Source organism: Cnephaeus nilssonii (genome assembly GCF_951640355.1).
Source record: "Cnephaeus nilssonii genome assembly, chromosome: 4".
NCBI classification, from domain to species: Eukaryota; Metazoa; Chordata; class Mammalia; order Chiroptera; family Vespertilionidae; genus Cnephaeus; species Cnephaeus nilssonii.
In genome coordinates this window covers 7814479-7841717 of record NC_137075.1, presented here as the reverse complement: position 1 = coordinate 7841717, position 27239 = coordinate 7814479, and the positions used below count along the sequence as shown (strand labels likewise).

At 40.3% G+C, this 27239-nt stretch overlaps 1 protein-coding gene across 19 annotated transcripts in view; it reads right to left on the bottom strand.

The window, feature by feature from the left end:
- The window catches only part of PARD3 (par-3 family cell polarity regulator), a 696667-nt gene that overhangs the window by 318591 nt on the left and 350837 nt on the right, over nt 1–27239 (bottom strand). For all 19 annotated transcript variants that reach the window (XM_079769113.1, XM_079769103.1, XM_079769104.1 and 16 more), the window contains exons 7-9: nt 26581–26664; nt 2634–2759; nt 466–848 (exon numbers count right to left, since the gene is read on the bottom strand). In XM_079769113.1, the coding sequence (XP_079625239.1) occupies nt 466–848; nt 2634–2759; nt 26581–26664 (593 nt within the window). The remainder of the gene's footprint in view (nt 1–465; nt 849–2633; nt 2760–26580; nt 26665–27239) is intronic.

The following is a 27239-nucleotide window of genomic DNA, read 5'->3' as shown; positions in this document are numbered from 1 at the left end:
GCAGTGTAATATTCTGGAACAATGAACTAGTTTCTCCTCATTCGACCACAAGCCATTGACAGTGTCAAAGGAATCAATCACTTCCAATAACCAAAATGGTAGGGTTGAAATGGAGGACCTTTCTAAAGTCCTCATCAAGAGGGATGATCAAAACAGTCAAATCCTCACTACTGTTTTGGATTTGAATGTAACATCCTGAAATCATTTTCCTTCATTGTTAAAAATTTTACTGCAATAGTAACTGCTACCTTCACATGAAACTTATTTTTTAAAGCCTTATTCTCTGATCATTTGAATTTTTATGTAGCCAAATTAATCTGAAAAGCATAAAAATACATTTTAAATACTTTTTAAAAAATCATTACATTACTTCTTTCACATAATGGAATAAAACATAGGGTGTTTTGGGTTCGTTGGTTTAGTTTTAGAATAAATTCCATCAAACATAAACAAGTTAGGTTGTACCTTTCTTCAGCTGGATATTCAGCCTCTTGCCTATTTTTTTGGTGCTATAACCACTGCTCACACTTGTTCCAAATACACTTTGTGGTGCTGGGGCTGGAGCTGCCGGTGGCTTTCCAGAGGGCTGTGGACTCTGAGGTAGTCGTGAGTGTGAGTCCATCTGCTCGGCCGGGTGGATCGATCTGGGTGCTCTCTGCGGTGCCGGAAGCCCTGCACTGTTCACACTCCTGTTATCAACATACTGGCTGTCAGGGCTGAAGCGGCCTGAATAGTCATTGTTCCTCTCACTTTGGGAGAGTTGTTCATATTGCTCTTTATTTGCTGCAGGAACCACATGGAACCAAATGATGGGTGTACGCATGGCCTGTCGAAACATATGCTGTGCTCTGGGTTTGAGAATGAATGGAAAATTAGCAAATTAAGACTTGCAGACAAAAGATATTATGAGCTTAATTAAGTATACTAACTAAGCAACAAGAAATGATACACTTTGTTGAGACTTAAAACCAAAATTTTGATATCCCATTTATCAATCAAGTTTGCAAGCTCTGATAGAAGCATAGCTGTTTCTCCAAACTTAAATTTCTCATTCTCTAAATAAAAGGAGAAAATTATCATAACTACAGATAAAATACTGTGCTCTAAACTATAAATCATTAAATAATAGTTTTAAGTCCAATGGAGGCATTATAATTTCAATACTAATAGAAATTAAATACAACCTCCTCTCTACAACCTCCAATACCACTTTTAAAAAATTATAGCCCAGCCCTGGCCTGTTTGGCTCAGTGGATAAAGCGTCGGCCTTCGGACTCAGAGGTCCCAGGTTCGATTCCGGTCAAGGGCATGTACCTTGGTTGCGGGCACATCCCCAGTAGGGGGTGTGCAGGAGGCAGCTGATTGATGTTTCTCTCTCATTGATGTTTCTAACTGTCTGTCCCTCTCCCTTCCTCTATGTAAAAAAATCAATAAAATATATTTTAAAAAAATTATAGCCCAGCTGATATTGCTCAGTGGTTGTGGGTGGACCTATGAACCAGGAAGTCATGGTTCGATTCCCAGTCAGGGCACATGCCCAGGTTGCAAGCTCGATTCCCAGTGTGGGGCATGAAGGAGGCAGCCGATCAATGATTCTCACTCATCACTGATGTTTCTCTCTCTCCCTCTCCCTTAAATTAATAAAAATATATTTTAAAAAAAACAACAGAAAAAAATTTCTAAATTATTTCCTTATGGGGAACCATTCGAGCTTTTAAAGAAATAAATATACTTAGAAATATACTTACAAAACAATAGAAAGCACATTATGTATCAGCAAAATTAATCCAAGTCTGTGTGTGCAAAAATCCTAAGAACACCAATACAGCCTCAATGATTCAGAATGTTAGGAGTCACTGGCCCCGTGCTATTCCATGACCAGTCCGGGAATTGTACTGCTTCATACTGATTGCCCAGTCCTTATGATTTCTGCTCACTCTTGCCTTGTTTTACAAAAACTGAACAACTTCATCTTTGTATAAATGATCAGGGTAAGAAAATCTGGACAAACCATTCATTGTGGTTCTAAGAAGCTTTGCTTATTTGTCCTGAGAGACATTATATAAGACAAAGTTGGAAATGTGAGTTACAGTATAAAACAAACTGGTATCCTGGTAAATTTTCCAAAAGGTGAGAGTAGCAAAATTGTAAAGCCTAAATTGGGGCCATACTATTTTAAGAAGCATTCTACCAGTCAGAGGGCATTTTATATTTTTTTAATATGTTTTTATTTTTATTGATTTCAGAGAGGAAGGGAGAGGGAGAGAGAGATAGAAACATCAATGATGACAGAGAATCACCAATTGGCTGCCTCCTACATGCCCCCCACTGGGGATCAAGCAAACAACCCATGCATGTTCCCTTGACCTGAATCAAACCTGGGACCCTTCAGTCCGCAGGCTGATGCTCTATCCACTGAGCTTAACTGCCAGGGCCAGAGGGCATTTTAAAATACAGTCTGATGGTAGTAATTAGCTCCAATTTGATTAAACGTTTAAAAGCTACATAAACCAGAAAATACTACTCTCGTAGAAAGACAGAGATCCCAGATTTGGTGTGGAAAGCATTTCGATGACTGCACTCTATCATGCCTAACACATGGAAGCACAGCAGTGTCTCCAGCGCACACTTACTGTTCAAATCTTCTGTTCCGAAGGTCGCCATTATTAATCCTGACAATGCAATCATTCTCATGAAAAAGTTTTTCTTGTTCAGCTTTACCTCCTTTCTCCAATCGTTTTACTAATAACCCCAGGGTTCTGGAACATTAAGAATGCAAATCATTACACACGTAATATTTTGATCATGTACAATGTCCCACTGTTTTAATGCTGGTATTATATTTATAGAGACTTCCTAATAAAGAGGCACATTCAATTGCTATTTTAAAACAACACTGCAGAAAAAAGTAAAACAGTATAAATGATGTGTAGAAAGGAATTCTTTCAAAAAATATAACAAATCGTTTCTGGTTTGTTAGTATTGTGTTTCTGGAACAAACTGTATACTTCTCTCTATGCTTAAAAATGCTTCAAACAGAGCTAGCCTGATGGCTCAGTGGATATGGCAGTGTGGGTTATGGATGAGAATGCATTTGTGCATAGGTTTGTCGGTTTTCTGTTTTCCGCCAGCTGGTACACTGCTAATGGCAACCTCCATCTTACCATGAAAGTAAAAGTAGGGAGGAAAGACTACCTGAGCACATTGTACATTTGAGAAGCAAAATATGAAAGAATTAAAAATAGAAGACATTCCATTCCTGGCATCTGAATTTGATCTGACCTAATATTCTGAATTTCAAAACTTGTTAGATCTCCCTGAAGTAACTTGTTGCCATTATTCCCATTGGAGGAAAACAAGTAACAGGTTCAAATAATGCCACATAGTCATCTCTTTAATGTATATTCAAACTTCAGGTTGAAAGAAAAGCCTGAATAAACTTTTAGAGACCAATATGAAGGGGAGAAAAGTAAAAATTACTAGTGTACATGGTCTAGAACATTAACTATTTGACTGATCAGGAAGGACATTATTCATTCCCCAGAGCAAATAGCAAAACTTTATAGGATCACAGTATAAGAAATAAGAATTTTTACTTAGTTCTAATGCTGTGACTTACTTGATGGTTAGCATAAATTCTATATCAGAACCATGTTAAAATTTTTACGAACTTATTTTCAGCCTGTCCAAAGTTTGTGTTTTCTTTCATAATCCTACTATTTAGAGAAAAAATGCCCAGATTGATAATACAATTTAGAATCCTGCATAAATTAAAGTTGAAGATACCATCATTTCCAATAGCTTATATAAATATTTTCCAATAGCATACAATTTGCAGTACCCTACATATCTTTCCAGTAGATCTATACCCAAATAGTTTCTTCTTTTACAGTAAGTGTTGTTATCTGTTCTGTGGCCATTCATCTTACTCCTCTGTTACTGTTACTGATAGACACGCTTTCTCTCTGCTATTGCACTGTAAGCTCCTGGAAGATGGAGAAGATGAGATTCTACAATATATGCTCAAGCATTTAGCTAGTAGTAAATGATAAGTGACAGTGGAATGAATGGGTGACTGAGTGTATCTGAGGCAAACAAGTCTCATATTTCTAATTAGCTTTTTGCAAAATAGAATACAAGTGAAATGAAACTGAAACTCAGATTCTTTGCTTCATGAAGGTGCCATTTATACCAAATATATAATTGAACTGAAATAAATTAAATTGCAGCAAAGGTCCTTTTTCAATTACTTTGCCATTTAATCTTGTTTCTTTCATGAATATTTACAGTCATCATTTAACTTCATTCTAATTTTTATTATTAAATATAGTAAAGAAGCATTGTGTTTTACTAGGCCAAGTCTACCAACTAGCAAGAATAACAAGAGAAGATAACATTTAAATTTCCTATTGCAACTTTACCATTTGAGGATTAGCATCTACTAGTGTAAGAGTCTAAAAATCCAGTGAATGATATAAGTAATTTTTAGTTGCTTACTACCATATATTGGAAATAAATCAATATAAAAATTCTCTGAGCTCAAGGTAAGAATAAAGTATACTGACTTAGCTGCATGAGCAACGTAACAGACTAAATCTGTATTTGGAAGAAAAGAGATTTCATAATATGCCACACCAATGAAGAAGTTATTGTTAAAGTATCATCATACCCACAGTCTACCACCCTATGCTTCTCTATTGTTTAAGTTGTTTCTATGTCCAATTGAACAGTGTTCTAGAAGAGGAATCAAGTTAAGACATATCTATGATTCTGTTGAATGGTACAAAATAATTTGAGACATCATTAAATCTCAGTTACTGATAATAGTGGAACAAGTAAAAGACATTTAGCTACTTTACCATCAAAGGAAAAGGTGACTCAACGACCCAAAGGCCATCGTGACATAATCGCAAATGTGGTGCCACACCTGCTGCTACAAGCTGCTTCTACAGACTGAGACTACTTAAAAAAAAAAAAAAAATACAGCACTGGCAGGTGGCTCAGTTGGTTGAAGTGTTGTCCCATAAGGATGCAGGTTCCATTCCCAGTCAGGGCATAAATCCAGGTTGCAGGTTCAATCCCAGGACAGGGAACATGCAGGAGGCAACTGACTGATGTTTCACATCAATGTTTATCCCTCTCACTCTCTCGCCCTTCCTTTCTCCCTAAACATCAATAAAAACATATCCCCGGCTGAGGATTTAAAAACCCCACAAAAACAAAACATGGTTTCTGCAGTAAAAATACATGCTACCAAGAGTCACTCAATTAGTTTTTAATTGGTGAAATCATAGTTACAGCATTTCTTCAGCCTAAATTAAGTAATAATGTTTTGATATAGTCTAAAATAGTTTGTGTATTTTAAAAGATTCCACAGAATATTTTTAGAAAAAAAATATAGATTATGTTTAACAGAAATTACTTAGCAGTTAACACTGATAATTTAAGTTTATAAATTTATCTCTAATAGTATTAATTCACTATTTATGACAGTTTAAAATAATATAACTTGGAAATCTATAATTTAACTCTATAGGTAGCATTAATATTTTTCAGATGAACAGGTCTATGGATTTATATTAATTTAAATAATTATTTTTCTTTTAAAATTTACTTTTTTCTTTCTGGGAATCACTCTAGATGATAAACTAAAGTAAAAAGGCATAGCATTCTTCATTTATGGCCAAATGCATCAATAATCCTAACAGAAAATAAAAAAAAAATACTACAAATAATAAATAACCTACCACACTTACATAAAATATAACTGAGGTTCACTAAATGAAGCTTTAGAATTCAACGTTGTTAAAATAGTCACAAAATATCAGAATCCTATTTCTCAGCAGATAAGAGATAAGAGAACAGATGGGTGGGGGTAGTCAGCAGAGGAAGATTTTCACCCTGCCTGACATGGCAAGTAATCAGGGAATGAAAGAACAGACTGAATTTAGAAGTTAGTAGCCTGCTGATTTCTAAGTACTTGACCACACTATTAGAATCATTCTCTGAAAAAGAATGGATTCAGTTAAAAGTAAAGTAGCACAATCTGCAAAATTATCTCATTAGCTTCACTAGGTGAAAATGGTTACAAAACAATGGGAATGACCTATCAAAAAAACTTCACAAGAAAATTAAACTGGTAACATAACAGCTAGACTGAGAATGAAAAGTACCCTCTGAAGGGAAATCAACAGGAAGTAATAACAGATGCTTCCATCTTCCTGGAAAATGTGTGTGTCCAAGCAGATATATTTCTATTCCTCCCACATTCAATCTAAAGGAATCTCAAATAGTATATATAATTAAAAATAATTAAAGTATATATCTTGCAAATTCAACCAGTAATTAGAACTTGACCTGAAGTAATAAAGAATTGACTACCTCTGGTATTGTGGTTCCTGTAACACTTTTAGTAAAGAAAATAACTGAAGGTAATGAACTTCAAAACATTTTGGCATGTCAATATGCTGGAACAGAGAATAGTTTTTCACCTTGGCAATTACCAGGATTCCTCATTAGGAGCAACCATTTTCCATCAAAAGAAACCACTTTGCAAAAAATAAGAGAAAGAGAGGGAAATGAGGAGCTGGACAAACTTTGTTTGGGGGAAATAGTCCAGGAACAGAAACCACCACCCAGACGGAAAGAAGACTCGGTGTACTGGTTACTGGAACAGCAGAATTATGAAGATGTGGCTACAGGGTCTGGGGTATGTGAAACACAACCTCCTTGACCTCCCATATGAATCTAATATAAACCCAACATGGCACATGTGCTTTTTGAGCAAATAAATATTTTTTCTTATAGATCTGAAACATCCCCAAACACAGCCCTCTTCTACTTTTTTTTTATATCTTTTTCAAAATTGTGTGTATCTGAGTGGGGGTGGGGGCGGGGGAGTGGGAGGGAGAACACTACATCCACCGTGTGTGTGTGTGTGTGTGTGTGTGTGTGTGTGTGTGTGTGTGTCAGGGGAATACTATATCCACAACTCTCACTTCTGAATAAATTTCTTTTATTTATTTATTATATATATAAATATATATATATTATATATATATATATATATATATATATATATATATATATATATATATTTAGAAATTTCCCATGTTTCAATGTTGATGAATTACATTTGAATAAATTTCTTTTAAAAAACACAAATGAAATAATTTTTTAGGGGTGAAATAGGCAGGTTTAAGGAACTTCTAAAAATTAAAAGGGAACATAGAAAAAGCACAGGCTATCGAGCTGCAAAAAGTTACATTTCCATAAGACAAGGGAAAGGCAGAAGTTATATTTCCATAAAATAAGGGAACTGGGAGTAACCAAAGGTCTATATTTACAAAATAAAGAAGGAGGGCCTCACATGTCCCCTGTGAGGTTTGACCTTTGAGCACAGGAGTTGCTATACTGACCAAGTCAAAGGGGAATAGTGGCCAGTCAGAGGGGATATCGAGGCATAAAAACTGCAGCCTTTATAAACCGGGGATAAAGGAACTCAGTGGGACTCTTTCCTCCTCCCCACGTGGGAGTCTGTACTTGTTCTTCAATACATTTCCACCTTTGCTGTACCATCTTCTGTTTGTGGTTTCATTCTTTGACTCCGACGGACAAAGAATCTGGGGAAGTGATCCTGCCCAGAGGAACACCTCGTGTTCCAGTCCAAAAATCCTGTATTATAATGGTGTGTTAGCCCTCTTCACGTCGAACAGTGAATATACCCACAGATTCTGCCCCTTTCCTGATCTTGAGGCTGATGGATGCCCGCCAGCCACTTAAACTTGGCTGCCATCTAAAAAGTGGACATTTCTCTCTCTTTCACTGCTCCTTTCTGGATGTATTCTCCAGGGCCAAAACCACAGTGGGCACGGGTCAGTCAAGTAAAAGCCACTAGGGCAACTGCCACTAGAAGAAAACATCTCCCATGTCAGGATAGACTGGTACTGGGGCGGGTTAAGCATTAGGCTGCTGCCAGTCTGAAGACAAAGCCCAGCCATCGACTGAATGAGTGAATGGGCTCCCGTCCCAAGCTCCGAAGAATCAAAGAGTCAAATTCCTCCCCGTAGTGTGAGAATCTCGAATGTCTTTGAGTAAAAGACCTTGCAGGGGTGCTGGGAGAAAGGTCTCCATGGTGTGAAGGCAACCTCATAGAAACAACACACGTAATTAAATCCTGACCAGTCCAGGGGATGCAAATAAGGGTTGGTCACCCAGCATTCCGGGTTTCCAAAAACAGCACATTTCTGACCCACTACATATGCCCACTCCTCTGGCCCAGATCCCAAGCAGGTTTTAATCGGAGAGTCATCTGCCTTTTTCTTCTGCTATCTCAGTCAGGTCCAATAGCATCCAGCCAAGACCACTGCCTCCGCGGTCCAGATCCCATTAAGCGTAACTCCTCAGCCTCCATTTGTGCAGGCCTCTCTAGTAAGGGTCCTAAGGAAAAACTTTCAGGCAATAGTTAACACAAGCGGAGCCAGCCAACTGTTCTCCACTCCTGGCATATGAGCATGGCCCTAGATCTTCCCATCAGTCACAAAGGAGTCAATCACAGCCCTTAGCCACTTCTGCCACCACCCCGGTAGAAGTTTTAGCCTTTCAGAGAATTCGGCATTATAACCAGACACAGCTGTTAAGGTAGCCAATTAATTACTAGGTTGCTTGTCTCTGGCCTTTATTGTGATCCTGTAAAATGGGTGCCCACTCGCGGGAGTGTTATTAAAAGTCTAATTTTCTCCATGTTTTTGTTTCCTGGTCTGTCATTAGAAATTTGGATAGGTGAGCCATTTCTCACAATTTGGGGACGGGTCCAGGACTTCTATACCCCTGGAGAGGGAAAGGCTGGTTTAAGGGGAGGCACGCACCACCCACTTTTGGGTGGCCTCTTGGCCTAAGCCCCATCTCTTCATGGATGCGATAGAACAGGCCCGAGACTCTTTGTCTTTGGAAGATGGCGAAAATGACACAAGGGGGATATACACGAGGCAACCAGGAGAGCCACATGCACGGGCCAAAATGGTAAATTGAACTAAGTGTCATTTTGGTGGTTAAGTAGCCTCGGAGGCCGGATACACGTGACTGGGAAATGTCCGGGACATAAAGTGGATGCAGAGTTCTGATTTGCGGTTCTATTCTCCCGCAAGGGAAATGGCCAGAGAGGGACAAAGCAGATCTCATCCCGGGGTTTGCACGAAAGGTCACAAAAGACCTGCCGAGGATGGGAAATAGAAATTCTAGACCTAGGGAATGCATTCCCCAAAATAGTCCATTGGGAGAATGCTGAGGTTCTGGGGAGGGTCATCCCCCAAACCAGGGACAGGAGACATTGCTCTGCTTTGGTGCTTTTTTAAATGCAGGGCATTCTGTGGTGACTGTGGCTTGTGCGCGCTTGTAAATATTGTGTACTAGTATGTCTCTGTTGATATTCTGTGTCTTTGTTGTTTGGATCAATCTTTTTAAAGATGGGGCACGTCCCACTTTGCTGGGGGCCCAGCTGCTTGTGGACAGGCTGAACACATGGCAGGGATTTCAGGAACTTTAAGGCATTAGCGGCCAGAAATTGAGGGTTTGAATTCTGAGAGACTTTCTGTCTGTGTGTCTGGAATGTTACTTTGGTTACTGATGGTTTTTTTGCTAGTTTAGTTTGCTCTTCGCCTTTTTATGAACATAGGGAAACTTCTGTTTCTACGCTGTGTAGGCTTTGTGCCCCTCAGAACCAAAGGTCACTTTGCTGTGCTGGGTTAAGATTTTAAGATTCTAAGGCTAATTTGGAAGTGTAAAATTTGTGAAGGTTGTATATGTGATAAGGTTGAAGAGAAATGTGTTAAGCCAGGGAAGTTTAAACAACAGCCAGACCACTAGCTAAAGTTGTAGCCTGCCTGTTGCTAACAAACCATTATCTCTTGCGCCTGAGGAAAAACAGGAGGGGGAAGAGGAAAAAGGGTCAGTGTTAACCTGAAAAGCAGCTTTTAGGTTTCAAAGCAGCAGAATGAGAGGCTGCACTTGCGAAACCCTCGCAGGCACTCGGGAAGGGGCAGGGCGGGGAAATCTGCAAAGCCCCGCCCAGAATCATGCCTTAAAACACCTGGTACGCAGTGGGTACACAGCATCAGTAGTGCCAGAACGGGGTGGTTTGTGCCTGCCGGTGACACCCCAAACCCACGCAGAACTGAGGCTGGCTATGTGGCCGTCACAGCTTGGTGGCTTCTGCGCTCACAGGGGCATGGAGGCGAGGGAATAGGTGGGTGGTAGGTGTGTCCTCCCAGCTTTTCTCCGCAAAAGATAACAGTCCAAAAGCATATTGTATGTGTCTGTGCTTCTGAAGCATTACTAGAATATAATAAGTTATTAGCCAGATTGAAAAGGGTTAATTCCGTCCTAACTAGTTTGGCTCAGTGGATAGAGCGTCGGCCTGTGGACTGAAGGGTCCCCAGTTTGATTCCGGTCAAGGGCATGTACCTTAGTTGCAGGCACATCCCCAGTAGGGGGTGTGCAGGAGACAGTTGGTTGATGTTTCTCTCTCATGGATGTTTCTAACTCTATCCCTCTCCCTTCCTCTCTGTAAAAAATCAATAAAATATATTTAAAAAATAAAATAAAATGTTAATTTAAATGTTTAAAAAAGAAAAAGAAAAGGGTTAATTCTGTGGTCCAGACCAAATCTTTAATGTTAAAACCGGTTTAAGCTTTGATAATCTTCAGATTGAGTATATTCTGGCAGCACTTCCAGGTGTAAGCTCTCAAGAATTTAACTAAGAGACAGCTTTTTGACACCCTGAGGGCTCTGGGGTCACTCAAAGATCTATACCCTCTTCCTAAAAAGAAATATTTTTTAACTAAATTAGACGGATTCAATATAATTGAAATTGCACAAAACTAACAACAGTGTTCTATTTAGACACATACACTTTGAATGTTATAGAGGTTTCAGTCTGCTTCAGAAAAGAACTCACACAGATTCAGAGCCAAGTTCAAAAAGGAAACTTTTAGAAATAGCACATATCCAGTCAGGGACATTGAGCAAGAGTGATAATTCTGCATCTGCCAATGACACTCTGGGTCTTTTGTGTTTCATTTATTGGGATTTATAAACTGTTTTCAATGTTTGATACACCTTCTGCAATAAACCATGTGCCACGTTATTTCTTATATACAAATTGTTTGTTGTACTAAAAGGTTGTTGTCTCAGAATACTATAGAGTAAAGGTTTCATCAATAGCATTTTAAACTAATCTATAACCATGCCACTTTTGGATTTTGTCATTGGACAGCCATTGCTTTACTTTGGTGCATTTAAGTCTTTGGAAAAACCCATGGAAAGGACTCTGACTTACTCTAAATTCCAGGCTTCTAAGCAGGTCATATCTTTGAACTAAAAGGGGTTTGTAGAACTTCAGGGACTTATTAAAAGTATATATATAAGGTGGTACCCCCTTCGAGCATACCTGAGTGGAATATATAGATGAGTAAATTTAAGCTTAAAAGGGGGAAATAAAAATCTCTTCCACCAGTACTCACCATTAATAAAAACTAAGAAAGTGTGCATTTTTCCTAAACTATTCCCTGCAGAGTCAACTAGCATGTCCCTCTCCCAGGCATTTTCGGGGGAGCAACCAAGTTGGTTGCCTGGTTTAAAAGAAAATGAAATCTCCGAGGTGGCATTTTTAAGGACTGGAAGTAAAACAGCAGAAATTGAGGTTCAGTAAAAACTAAGAGTTAAGCCAGTAAGCAAGGAAGTTTAAAATACTAAATTTGGCTAGAAATGGATTCCATCCTTTCTTCAGAAATCAGGCAGAGGACAAATCCTTTCATGACGAAGGGCATACAAGGGTTGGGGACCGGAGTTGTTTATACTTTCCCTGGATACTGGCTGAACCAGGGTTCCGGGTATTGTGTAAAGTCTCTTAAGTCCTCATCCTAGAGTAGACCCCGAGGAAATTCAGTTCAGCAGGTACTTCAACCCTTCCAGTTCAATGGGTACTTCCAACATATTACAGCCATCTCAGGCCCTTTTTAATCACAGGCAAGGGGCCTGACAGCAAGACATGAGGCACACTTCCCCCACGAGGTAGGGAGGCAGGAGGGCGGCGTGTGCGTGAGCTCGGGTCCTCACCACAGTGGTGAGGTTAGTCCACCCAGCAGCCTTGTTTGCAACTGTATGTGGGCAAGGTCCCCCTCACTCCTACTTTGAGAGTGGGAACTCCCTTCAGCCTTGGCCAGGTGGGGGACACCCCACTGGCAAGGACATCCTTGAGCGAGTACAATGGATATAGGAATCATCCTTGTGCACTTCTTTTTCTTTCTTCTTTCTCTCAGATGGGAAGCTTGTCATCCACACTACATAAAGACAGCCCCTAGGATGCATCCTCAAAAATCAGGGTAATTTTGACCCACAAATCTTAAAGATTTTTCTCTGCACTCAGGTTTAGCCTCAATAACAACTAGCAAATGGGGAGAGTTGGCCCTCAGAAGGAAGCCTCATCCTACAATTAGATATTTCTGTAGGAAAAATGGGAAGTAGTTGGAAGTCCCATACGTCCAGACTTTCTTTACTCTAGGGGACAAGTCAGAGGCAGGTGGAAAACCATAAACTTATTCCTTTTTCCTGGCAATAACAACCCAAAGTTCACCGAGGGAGAAGGTGGAGGCCATGCCCCCGCCCAGGAATAAGCCAACCTTAACTTGTCCCAAGACAGATGAAGGATCTGGTCATACTTTAGCCCAGATCCCCTTCTCACCCTGGGACATGAAACAAATTAAAAGTAATTTAGGAAAGTTCTCAGAAGACCTTGACAAAGATATTAAGGTCTTCCAAAACCTCAAATGTTTGACCTCTCACATAGAGACATCGTGTTCATATTAATCCGGACCCTCTCAGCTGCTGAAAAGCAAAGTCCTGAAACTGAGAGGTGGAAAAGAAAGCACTGCCAGTTCCATGTTATGGAAGGCCTCAGACACAGTAAAACAAAGCCTATTAATTACTCTAAATTAACCACCATTCATCAGGGGGTTGACGAAAACACCTCAGCTTTTGAGAAAGGCTCAGGGAGGCTTTGGTTAAGCACACCAACATTACCCCAGATCAGATTTGAGACAACTAATTTTAAAGAACAAATTTCTCATTCAGGCTGTCCCAGACATCAGGAGGTTTCAAGAATTGGCTAATTGGTCCCAAGAGTACTTTAGAGAATCTCCTGAAAGTTACCACCTCTGTGTTCCATAATAGGGACCAGGATATGGAAAGAGGAGAAACAGGAGAAGCCAGGCCAAAACCAAGGCTCTTGGTGCTGGCTTTGGGAGTAGGAGCCTTAGGCAGAGCCCGGAGGCAAACGGTTAGTCCCGCTTACCTGCTGCAAATGTGGCCAGGTCGGACATATAGGCTGGAGCTGCCTCCAAGGCGCGTGGAAAACCCCCAAAGCCCTGTCCTGTCTGTCAAGGAAAACACTGCAAGTCGGACTGCCCCCAGAGACCTAGGTCCCTTGGGGGGGCTGGCGACCCAGCTGGCCCCACAGGACTGAGGGGTCGCAGGGTCCCTCAACCCGGCACCTCAGAGGACTGCTACCTCCACCCACTGGAGCCCTGGTAAGCCTGACAGTGGCGGGCAAGGACATTAATTTCCTCCCTAATGTTGGAGCCCCATCTCTGTACTCCTCCCCAGCCCTCAGAAAATCATCCTCAGAGGCTGTAGCCATTTCAGACCTGTCTGGGAAGCCAATAAAGAAATATTTTTCTCAGCCTTTAGGGTGCAGCTGGGGTAAGTTACCTCTTTCCCATGCCTTCCTGACCCTGCAGAAAGCCTCACATCCACATCAGAGACAGTATCCTCTCAACCCTGAGGCTCGAGAAGGACTCAATATTCTAACAGGCCATCTATTTCAGAAGCCCAAGGTTTATTGAAACCTGTCGTAGTCCTTACAATACCCCCATTTTAGGGGTACAAGAGCCTAACAGAGGAGGACGACTAGTTCAGGACTTATAACTAGTAATTAAGGCAGTGATTCCTATCCACCCAATTGTCCCTAACCCTTACACTTTACTTGCCCAGATTCCTGAGGACACAGAGTGGTTTATAGTACTGGATCTCAAAGATGCCTTTTTCTGTATACCCCTACATCCTAACTCACAGTCCCCATTTGACTTTAGAAGATCCCTAATAATCAAAGCTATCAGCTAAGATGGTCAGAACTGCCCCAGGATTTTTGGGAACAGCCCTCATCCTATCTAATAAAAGGGTAATATTCAAATTGACCGTCACTCCAACACACAATATGGCCGCCCCCATGTGGTCAAAGATGCCACCCCCATGTGGACACAAGATGGCCGCCACAAGATGACCAGCAAGGGAGGGCAGTTGAAGGGGACCAGGCCTGCAGGGGAGGGCAATTGGGGGCAACCAGACCAGCAGGGAAGGGAAGCTGGGGGGGACCAGGCTAGCAGGGGAGAGCAGTTAGGGACGACCAGGCCAGCAGGTGAGGGCATTTAGGGGCAACCAGGCCTGCAGAGGAGGGCAGTTGGGAGCGACCAGGCCTGCAGAGGAGGACAGTTAGGGGCAACCAGGCTGGCAGGGGAGGGCAGTTATGGGCAATCAGGCAGGCAGGGGAGCAGTTAAGTGTCAATCAGGCTGACAGGGGAATAGTTAGGGGGTGATCAGGCTGGCAGGCAGAAGCAGTTAGGGGCAATCAGGCAGGCAGGCAGGCAGGCAGGCAGGCAGGTTGAGCGATTGGGAGCCAGAAGTCCTGGATTGTGAGAGGGCAGTCAGGCATCCCTCTAGGGGTCCCAGATTGGAGACAGTGCAGGCTGGGCTGAGGGACACCCCGCCTCCCTGCACGAATTTCATGCACTGGGCCTCTAGTTTATTTAGGCAGGTCTTTAAACAACTCAAAAGGCTCTTTTTACAGGCCCCAGCTTTAAGTCTCGAAACAGGTGAGCAGCCTCAACTCCTAAATCCATCTGTCTCAAGTGAACCTTGAATGCCAGCACAGGAGAATGAAACTGTACTGCCATCAACTGAATCACCATATTCCTATTTGTGTGAGCCTCTAGAGGACCTGAAACTTCTCTTTTGAAGGGATCCTGAAAAATTAGTTAATGAGTACCAGATAAGTAACATACTCTGATATTTCTAGATAAATCAGTCTTTTCATATTTTTAATAGTTCTTATTCCGTCTTTTTTTTTTTTAAGTATCACCTAAACCATCGGCTGGTACCTGGAGAAGACCTTTTCTGCCCTTGCTGGGACCCAGAAACCCCATAAGAAGCTCCTACTTATAGCTACTTTCTGTATCCCTGATATAGCAAATTTTTCAGCCATACTGGCTCCCCAAATCCCTAACTACTAAGTATATTATAAGCAGCCCAATTCAGGGTAAAATAATCTCAATTGGATACTTATCTCCCATATCCCTCTCAGAAAAAAAATCTTAGTCTATAGGACAACTTATGCTACCACTACCACCAACCAAATCAGGCCCATTTCTCAAATTTCTGAGAATACTGACCAGAATTTTAAGGACATCCAGAAGTCTATAGAGTTTCTAACACACATGGTCCTTACTTACTAGAAGCCCTCGATTAGCTGAACAGAGCAGAGTCTGTGCCATGAATAACACTTCTGGCTGTAAGCAGCTTAGCGAAAGGGAAGGCCTCACAATTCCTTTCCCCAGAAGGCCAGGCACCAATTAAAGATATGATGCCATCCCTATTAGCTAGCTTCCCTTCTCAGACTCTTGTTCATGCTGTTTTTTATTACTCTTCTTTAACCATTACCGGTTTATGTTTCATATCCTCATATTTAGAAGCCCTAAAGCTACAAGTGGTCCTCCACATGGAACCACAAAAGGAGGCCGCGACATGTATCGTCCGTGGACCCTTAGAACACACACTTCCAATGGGACCGACTGCCGCCCTCAAACTACGACCCCTTTGCCAATAGGAAGCAGCTAGAAAGACCCGGCATCCCCAGTCCCCAATGGTAACTGGGGTTTCCTAATTGAAGGGAGGACTGAAATAGGAATTTTTATGGGTGGAATAGGCAGGTTTAGGGAACTTTTAAAAATTAAAAGGGTCCAAAGAAAAAGCACAGGCTAAGGAGCTGCAAAAAGTTACCTTTCCATAAGACAAAGGAAAGGCAGAAGCTACATTTCCATAAGATAAGTAAATGGGATTAGTCAAAGGTCTATATTTACAAAATAAAGAAGGAGGGCCTTATATGTCCCACGTGAGGTTTGACCTTTGAGCTCAGGAGTCGAGATATTGACCAAGTCAAAGGGGAATAGTGGCCAATCAGAGGGGATATCGAGGCATAAAAACTGCAGCCTTTATAAATCAGGGAAAAGGAACTCAGTGGGACTCTTTCCCCCTCCTCACCTGGGAGTCCGTACTTGTCTATAATAATAAAAGCGTAATTAGACCGGACATCCTTCTGGACATATTTCCAGATGAGCTTCAGGACGAAGCTGGGGCTGCAAGGGAAGCCCGGGTCTGGGGTGCCTGCCATCGGCCGGAGGGAAGCCCAGGTTCAGGTGCCTGCTGGCGGTTGAAGGAAAGCCTGGGTCCCAGGTGCCAGGGAGAAGACAGTGCCAGCAGCCAGGGGAAGGAAGGCCTACTCTTGCACGAATTTCGTGCATTGGGTCTCTAGTTCTTCAATAAATTTCCACCTTTGCTATACCATCTTCTGTCCATGGTTTCATTCTTTGACTCCTATGGACAAAGATTCCAGGGAAGCCATCCTGCCCAGGTGAACATCTTGTGTTCCAGTCCAAAAATACTGTATCACAAATACAGCCCAACTGGCATGGTTCAGTGGTTGAGCGTTGATCTGTGAACCAGGAGGTCATGGTTTGATTCCAGGTCAGGGAACATACCCGGGTTGCAGGCTCAATCCGCACTGGGGGACGTGCATGAGACAGCCAATTGATGATTCTCTCTCATCATTGATGTTTCTCTCTCTCCTTTTCCCTTCCTCTCTGAAATCAATAAATAAAATATATTTTTAAAAATGCAAATACAGATATTTCTTTTAAGACAGTGGTTCTCAACCTTTCTAATGCCACAACCATTTAATACAGTTCCTCATGTTGTGGTGACCCCCAACCATAAAATTATTTTTGTTGCTACTTCATAACTGTAATTTTGCTACTGTTATGAATTGTAATGTAAATATCTGTTTTCCGATGGTCTTAGGTGACCCTGCTAGTGGTTCTCAACCTGTGGGTCATGACATGAGGAACTGTATTAAAGGGTCACGGCATTAGAAAGGTTGAGAACCACTGTTTTAAGCCTTTCCTCGTGGCTTTTGAATAAGGTTTCTTACAAAATATAATGCAAATTCCCAAAATAGGAAAAGAGATGGAGTCACAGAAAGCATGCCATTGAAATAGTGCATCTTTGCACATGATCTTAGATGCATAATTAGAAATTTAACTGCTTTGATTATATTAAGGATTATACCACTACATTTTTACAAGATTCATTAGCCTAATTAGACACTTAATTAAATAAACTCAGTCACACATGTTAACATTTTTAATTCTAAGTATAAATTACAACCAATGATAAAACTGAAAATAAATAAGGAATGTTTTATTGACATCTAAATTGCTGAGCAAGTCTTAGTTTTGCTTTGATAATGCAAATCCCCACAACTACCACCCAGCTGTGTGAAAATAATCACATTTCATCTTAATAAAAACTGACTCAGTATAAACACCACAACTTAGTGAAGTCAGAGTAGGAATGGATAGAATGGATCCCATCAACTGATCCTCTCACCTCACTGAGTGAGAAACAGGAGGGGCTGGCAATTAACTACAGTGGATCACTGAGAACCACAGCCACTGTCTTAGCCTACACAAACAAACAAAAGTTTAAAGGAATTCCAAGTTAAAACAGTATCTTGATTTTTTAAATTTTTTTAATGGATGAGATGAAATAGATTCAAAAAAGAGTAAGTAAAAATAGAGAATTTCTTCAGATTAAGGCAGAAATGACAAGGCATCATACTACTACATTTAAAGAAATAAGATTTCTCTAAATGTAAAATACATCTTTTCTTTCAAAAACAAATTCATTTACTATGTCCTTTATTGGAACAAACAAGTCTGCAGCTGAGAACGTACAATTAAAAACTTTCAGAAAAAATCAACAGGTGCAGTCAAGTTAAATTGGTTTTTACTAAAGTAAATAAATTAAAACTGAGTGTTCAAAGTTCAAGAGCATTTTTTTCTTTTAAAGGTAATATTCTGTTTTAAAATTCTATAATGAACTGAAACATAAAAACCTCAAATAAAGCTTTCTCTTACACCTGAGGTAGTAGCATAAAATCCAAATTGGCTATATTTTTTATTAACATAACTAGAGGGTCGGTGCACGAAATTTGTGCACTCGGGAGTGGGGGGGTCCTTCAGCCCAGCCTACGTCCTCTCACAGTAAGACATCCTTAGCACTGCCTTGAAGGCAGAAGAGGCTCCTGCCACCACCACTGCACTCGCCAGCCGTGAGCCCAGCTTCTGGTTGAGCGGCACTCCCCCTGTGGGAGTGCACTGACCACCAGGGGGCAACTCATGCATTGAGAGTTTGCCCCATGGTGGTCAGTGGCATCACAGCGACCGGTCATTCCACCGTTCAGTCGATTTGCATATTACCCTTTTATTATATAGGATAAGTATGTATTGATATTCTCAAATTTATGATATAAGAGTAAAACCTCATATTAGATTCATGATAGAAAAGTGATAATTTTTCTATTATTATATACACTAATCAGCACTTATCCAGAAAACAGACCACAAAGCAATAAGGAGGGAGTTTTAATGCACATACAGGAAGATAAAAATCATTCTTTTTTTAATTTTTAAACTAAATTTACTGGGCGGACAATGGTTAATAAGATCACATAGATTTCAAGCATACAGATAATGTATCATAGATTATATATATATATAATGTCAAATATATGGTGATGCAAGAAGATTTGACATTGGGTGGTGGGCACACAAACAATTTCATTCTCATTAGTGGCCACGGCCAAGTACCACATGTATTTTAATATATAATTATAAGTATTTTCTTATTTAAACCATACAAAGTCATAAGAGTATCTATCTCATCCCTCAGGTGTGAAGAGTGGGGATGTAAGTGAAGTTAACTTGCCCAGGCCACACTTACTAAAACGAGAGAGCCAGGCTCCGTTCAAAGGTATCCCTGGCCTCAAACTGTGGACTGTTCTAACAATAAGATAGAAACTTCGCATCTGTTCAATTCAGAACTTACTGACACAGAGAAATAATACATTTCTAACTAGAAATTCTGAAAAGAAAAGGAACATTCTGTTTTTGATGTGCTGTAACTAACAAAGTATAGGTTAGATGAGCTAAGTTATAAGTAAGAATAATTATGACCATGTTAATCTTAGGAGGGAAAACCAAGCTTAGGTTTTTTACTAAATAATTAAGTAAATGAGCACAGAATTTTCAAGACCTCAAAAGATAGTTGCTAACTACTTTTGTAGACAGGCTAGTTAAATACTTTATGAAAACTTTGGTTTTTATTTGAGAGGAAAATTATTCAGTATGTACATCTGATGCAGAAAACAAGCTTTACATTTCAATCATTTTCTATATTAATCTGATAACATGAATACATATTTTCCGAGAAGGTCTCTTTTATTTTAACTCTAACCTTTTTTGTTTTGTTTTGTTTTGTTTTTTTGTTAATCCTTACTGGATGATATTTTTTCCATTGAGCTTTATTTTTAGAAATATATATTTTTATTGATTTCAGGGAGGAATGGAGAGGGAGAGATATAGAAACATCCATAATGAGAGAGAATCATTAATGGGCTGTCTCTTACACACCGCCTACTGGGGATGGAGACCACAACCTGAGCATGTGGCCTGACTGGGAATCCAACCATGACCTCTTGGTTCATAGATCCACACTCAACCACTGAGCCACACCAGCCTGGTTCCATTTAGTTTGAGAGAGAGGGAGGGAGAAGAAAGGGATACTGAAAGAGAGAGGGAAGGGGAGGGAGAGAAGGAGGGAGAAATAGAGAGACAGAGAGAGAGACACTGATGTGAAAACAACACATCGATTGTTTCCAGAATGTGCCCTACCAAGCTGAAGATACAAATAGCAACCCAGGTATGTGCCATAGGAAATAACAATTTTTTCTTTCTGAAAGTGGTAATAATTGTGATTTAAATAAGGAAGTTTTGTTTGACAAGTAAATAAGGATGAAATGCAATTATATGTATGAAGTGAAAATTGATTTCTAGGTGATAAAAATTAATAAATAGTTCTGCTTGTGGATCAAGTAACTATTTTTTTAATAACATAAAAGATGATGATTAAAGAGAAATGGCAGCAAGGGGAAGATAAGGCTGCCTTTTCTATGCATCTATAAGGTAAACCCCAAACACATATACACACTTTAACAGCTCATAAGTTACTTAATTTTCACTCCTTTTGAGGTTTAACTGATTTGAAATAATGGGTGTGGCCAGACTAAGCTTTGAACAAAGAAAATTTATCCTAAAGTGCCACTAGACTATTTTTATGGGGATGCATAAAAAAAGCTTATGGTACAAAACCTGCAAAATGGATGAATTAAGGGCACACAAATATTGAACAAAATGGTTCCTGACGTCTGTAATTTAATTGCTTCGAGTTATCAGCAGTGCCTGGACCAGAACGGATATCAGTTTAAAAACAGGCATTGATTCTTCTAAATTTTGAAAATGAACTGTATGTTAATAAACATTGACTTTATAATCATTCAAAGTGCATATATATTTTTGAGGGAACACCCTGTATTTGTCTCTATTTCTGGAAATAAGAAGCAGTGGCTTGGGGATGAGCAACTACATGCCAATTGTCACTGGTGCCCCATTCAAAGATCAACACGCAACCTACTCTATAAAACAGCCTTTTTAAATAGGCCCAGTATGATCTTTATTGAAAAAAACACGCAAAACATCCTTATACCTCAGGCCATAATTATACCTAAGTGGCTTTAAATTTTTCTCTAACACTGACTTCACATTTTTCCTATTTTCCTAATTACATTTTATATTTGAGATGTTCTGCATTGAGTTGTTTCTTTTTGATACGTAATTCCAATCTGTATTGTTCCTTAGACTAATTGACTTTGAAATCTAAACCAGAAAGCAACACTGACATATGTGTCACTTATAAAACTAAGGGCAGACCTCAGAGATACTGTAGGGTCAGTTACAACCAAAGCAATAATGCAAATATCACAATATAAAATGAGTCACATAAATTTTTTGGTTTCCAAATGCATATAAAAGTGTTTACACTGTATTGTAGTCTAGCAAGTATGCAATAGCATTAATGTCTTAAAATGTACATAATTTACCCTAACCAGTTTGGCTCAGTGGACAGAGCATTCAGCCCTTGGACCAAAGGATCCCAGATTCTATTCCAGTCAAGGGCATGAACCTCAGTTGCAGGCTCAATCATCTGCCCTGGTCAGGGCATGTGCAGGAGACAACCAATCTATGTATCTCTCTCTGTATTTCCCCCTCCCACTTTCTCTAAAAAAAAAAAAAAAAAAAAAAAAAAATCAATGGAAAAATATTCCTCAGGTTAACAACATATCCTTAGGATTAACAACAAGAAAAATTTACATACTTTAATTCAAAATACTTTTTATTGCTAAAAATGCTAACATTCACCTCAGCCTTCAGCGAGCCATAAATTATTTGTGTGTGAAGGGTCTACCTTAAATTTGAAAGGAATGCAATAGTCGCAAAACTCAAAGTGAAGTGCAACAAAACCAGGTGTAGTAAGCCTTCACGTAACAGCATGGATAAGTTAATGCAAATGCGATAAAAACAACACATTTTACTACAGGCTAATTGTTAAATATGAGTTACGTTCCCACCACATCTCATCAACATTAGAACAAAACTAGTAGCCTGATGCACGATGCACAAATGAAGATTCGTACAAGAATGGGCCTTTGTTCCCCTGGCTGCCGGCACCGCCTTTGTTCTGGCCAGAGCAGCCTTTCCACTCAGGCCCAGAGTCACCTTTCTGCCTTCCCATGCTGCCCAGAAGCCCCGAGCGGCTGGGGTGGTGCAGAATGCCTGCATCGTAGCCATGGTGACGACGCAAGTGTCCCGCCTCATCCCCGGCCGCTCAGCGCCTGTGTATGCAAATTAACCCACCAGCTTTGTTGGGTTAATTTGCATACTCACTCCTGATTGGCTGGTGAGCGTCATGAAGGTACGGTCAATTAGCATGTTACTCTTTTATTAGGTAGACACGGTTGAACAAAAATATCTTACCTAATAATAGACAAACATGTAAATTGACTGTACCTCCGCAATGCCACCAGCCAATCAGGAGTGATATGCAAATTAACCAAACAAAGATGGTGGTTAATTTGCATACAGAGGCTCCGAGTGACGGGGCGGGAGGGATGCAGGCGTTCTGCCCCACTCCCATCTCTCAGGGCCTCTGGGCAGCGTGGGAAGGCGGGGCTGGAGCGGAAAGAGGCGGCTCTGACCACCAGGGAAAGGAAAGCCCATTCTAGCACGAATTTTCGTGCATCAGGCTTCTAGTCCTATATAATAAAAGGGTAATATATAAATCGACCAAATGGCAGAACGACCAGTTGCTATGACCTGCACTGACCACCAGGAGGCAGACGCTCAATGTAGGAGCTGCCTCTGGTGGTCAGTGTGCTCCCATAGGGGGAGCGCCGCTCAGACAGAAGCCCAGAAGCCGGGCTCATGGCTGGCAAGCGCAGCAGCAGTGGTGGGAACCTCTCCCGCATTTGAGACAGTGCTAAGGATGTGCAACTGACAGCTTAGGCCCGCTTCCCAGGGGGACCGGGCCTAAGCCATCAGTGGGACATCCCCCAAGGGCTTCCGGACTGTGAGAAGGCACAGGCCAGGCTGAGGGGACCCCCACCCCTGAGTGCACGAATCTTGTTGCACCGGTCTCTAGTGTTATATATGGACCTGCTATATTCCTATAATTACTTGGTGTTATTCAATTAGTTATATCGCCAAAATTGAGATGGCCCAAGTATTGGAATTTCGTAAAAGGGAAGTTATTCTTGGAAATTTCACCTTACATCCTATGAATGGGCAGTTTTGCATTCCCACTAGATACATGTGCAATTTCTTCACAAGTTCCACTCAATTTCTTCCTTTCTCCTATACTGAATTGCCTAATTTTCCCTTACAGCCACCATGAAGATGATGAAGTTCCCTTTATTAGCAATCATCACATTTAAAATTATCTTTTCCCACAATCCAGTTTCAATTACCTAATTTAGACAATACTTTATCAGCTCATAGAGTAGCTATTATATAACTACGAGAGGCCAGGTGCACGAAATTTGTGCACTGGGGAAGGAATGGGGGAGGAGGGTCTCTCAGCCTAGCCTGCGCCCTCTCGTAGTCTGTGAACTCGCAGGGAGTGGGCCTAAACCACTGGTCGGCAAAATCTTTAGTCAACAGAGCCAAATATCAACAGTACAACGATTGAAATTTATTTTGAGAGCCAAATTTTTTAAACTTAAACTTCTTCTAATGCCACTTCTTCAAAATAGACTCGCCCAGGCCATGGTATCTTGTGGATGAGCCACACTCAGGGGCCAAAGAGCCGCATGTGGCTCGCAAACCGCAGTTTGCCGACCACAGGCCTAAACCATCAGTTGGACATCCTTAGCAGTCGCTTTGCATATTAGCCTTTTACATCTGCAGGATCGGGCTGAAACCCACTCTTTCACATCCCCCGAGGGGTCCTGGATTGCGAGAGGGCACAGGCCAGGCTGAGGGGCCCCACCGGTGCATGATTGGGGCAGGGGAGGGACACGGAAGGTTGGCCAGCTGGGGAGGGACCACAGGAGGGCTCCAGGGCATGCCCAGCCTGTCTCGCTCAATCCCAATTGGCTGGACCCCAGCAGCAAGATAGCCTACTAGTCGGAGCATCTGCCCTTTGGTGGTCAGTGCACATCATAGCGACTGGTCGACTTTCTGCCCCCTGGTGGTCAGTGCACGTCATAGAGAGTGGTTGAGCAACCTCAGCATATTATTAGCATATTATGCTTTGATTGGTTGAAGGGACGACCGGACACTTAGCATATTAGGCTTTTATTATATAGGATATCAACATTCATCACATAATTATAATTCTGTGATTTCTCAGCTATCACTCCACCATGACTACAAATAAGTGAAAAAAGTTTTAACCTTTGAGATCATTTAAAAGAGAAAGACTTAGTCCTGTTCATCTTTGTTTCCTAGGTCCTACAAAACGAATTACCACAGGCTAAATGCTTGGTAAGGTATGTAACTGAATGAGAATAACCCACTGGTAAGCATTTCTGAGAACAAGGAAGATGGGTGTTTCTGGCTCCTGTGATTCTGAGCAACCTGCCTGCGCATTCACTCCCACTGTCAGCCTACCTCTATGAGGCCATTACTAAGTCCCAGAGGAAGCTTAAAAATACAACACTGGCTTTGGGAAAAAATTAGTTCTGTTCTGTTTCCCAATATGAAAACCAATGATGTCTATAGGGTTGGTAAAGAGTTTGATTTTATTAATCCCATTGTCCTTTATATAAGAAAGCTGCAGGAGATTTTCTTCACTGATTGTCAAATCAACAGGTATTAAAAATGACTTGGCTGAAAAATAATTTCTAGTTCTTCAAAGGGATCCTTGTCTACTTAAATGTGTTCTGTATATCAAAACTAAACACCATGGTAACCAGTAACTGTAGTGGATTCTGTGAAATGCCTTCAATTGAATTAATCTAGAGTATGTGTATTTTTCTCTTATTCCCCATTTGCTTTAGGCTTTTCATTGATTTATTTTATTTTAATATCCTTTCACACTGACATAGGAAATATATGATGACAGAAAATAACATGTGTGTCATTGAGATACTGGTTCAAAGCTGGTGCATAAACAATTAAGTCTCCTTTGTAGTAAGTTATATTCTACAGGTGGTTAAAGACACATTAATATTAGAAAGCTATAAGCCATACATTTATATTATTTTTCTAGTTATGATATAAGTGAAAAGATGATTTACCTTTTCAGATCATTTAAAATTATATATTTTAAAGGAAAATAAAAACATGAGCCATTTTGAAAACAGCAAAGTTTGTTTAACTGAAAGTTCTTTGAAGAAATGTCAATGCTTCTCCAACATTTAAAAGTTAAAAGAGAAAAGGAGGAAAAAAGTGAAAGCAGTTACAACTCTGTGAATGTAACACCACCCCAAAATTCAAGGTGAATTTCACATCTTTTTATACAACACTAACATTCAAGCCTCAGACTCTGGGCTTGAGCTCAGGGTAACTTAAAGTTTCAGCATCCAGACATTCCCTAAAGAGATGAAATCTGGACTTGCCACAGATAGGAAGACATAACAGGAATGTAGTACAATTGTTCAAATACCCATCACATGCTTGTATTGAAATTACATCTGTTTTTTACAACACATGATGCTTGTAATTCCTTGGCCAGAGTTTAAACTATGTTCTAAGTCCTCAGTCACTGGTCTAAGGCAACTTTTCAGCTTCCCCCTTTCGAGTGTAAACAAAGTTAAAATAGCCCAGCCTATATTCTTCAGGGGTTGGGCATCGCCCTATGAAACAGGAGGTCCTGGTAGGGGCATATGCCCAGGATGTGGCCTTGATTCCCAGTAGGGTGCCTGCAGGAGGCAGCCAATCAAAGATTCTCTCATTATTGATGTTTTTATCTCTTTCTCCCTCTCCCTTCCTCTCTCAAATCAATAAAAATATATTGGAAAAAATATTGCTAGTGGGTCACTAGGGATAATAGTGAGTGGCACCACTGCTACATAAAATAAATATTTCACCATGTAATCATTATGTGGGTAAATAAAGGAGGATGTGCTAAAACTTCGACAAGTTAAATGTGCATGGTTAGTGTCCCTGGGAAGGCCTGTCCATGGCAGAAGCCCATCAACCACTAGCTGCAAAATCAATTCATAATATGTATTTGAGTATATTAAAACAAAATAATTTTTTCACAGGAAAAAGCAGCAGGATGAGAGAAACTCATATAATATTTTAAGATTTTAAGGATATATGGTCTATAAAAGGATGAAGTCATATTAATAAACAATATAAAATTTTCACATTTGAATGTTCAGATATTGAAAGGAAGGAACCACAGGCCACAGAGTAGGAAGTAAAGCTAGAGCTTGTCTTACTTTTTAAAATGTCAAACATAATCATAAAAATCTTATAAAATTAAGGAACTAAATAAACATAAACAATAAGCTCTTGCCCTCCACTTTGCGAATTCATCTGGAGTTCTGACACTAAAGTCTATCATCGATTTATAGCAAAGTAAGATGCAATGAACAATAAATTTATTAGGATAATTTGAATGCTTGATTTCTTCATCAGCTTAAGTGCCTTCTGTGATTATGATAAATACATATGAATTAAGTGACAGTTGCCACAAATAAAAACATTTCATTGAAAACTCTATATGTGAGCATAAATGAAGATAAAACACTCCACATTATGATTCAATTAAAAACCTCCAAGATACATTACCTGCCGCCTCGAGCACTGAAAGGCACTACATGGATTCCCAGAGGCCCTCCATCGTTGGGGACGTGTACGAGCTTTACCATATCACTGTGAGACAATGATGAATGAGGGAGCATGAACATGGACTGTAAACAAAACAAACCAAAACAACAAAACAAAAAAACACACACAATAACAGACACACAATAAACGACAAAAGAGAAAAAAACAAAAATCCCACCAAGCACACAAGCATGTACACACACATTCTGGAATATAAGCATGGTGATGAAGGCAACATTAAACACTACATACCCGAACACTAGTCTGATGGCATGGAAGGAGAACAATCATCAAAAATAACTACATTAAAAATGACACAGAACAATTTCTCTGGGCCCATACTCTTCTGTGTAATACAAGTACACATTTTCAAGTCAAATCTCTAGATTTCCAATGAAAATTTTCCATCCCAATATCTACTCAAGGGCATTGAAGATTAACTGAATAAAGGTGTTGCAAACTACAGAGCACTTTATAATTTACAAAGAGCTCCTAAATATGTCACATCATTGACCCTTCCAATAATCCAATAAAGTCAAAGTTTTTGCTCCTGTGGACAGGTGACAGTCCAGATGTAATCCAACAATCCTGACTTCTCACCATTCCCTAACAGTTTAAGT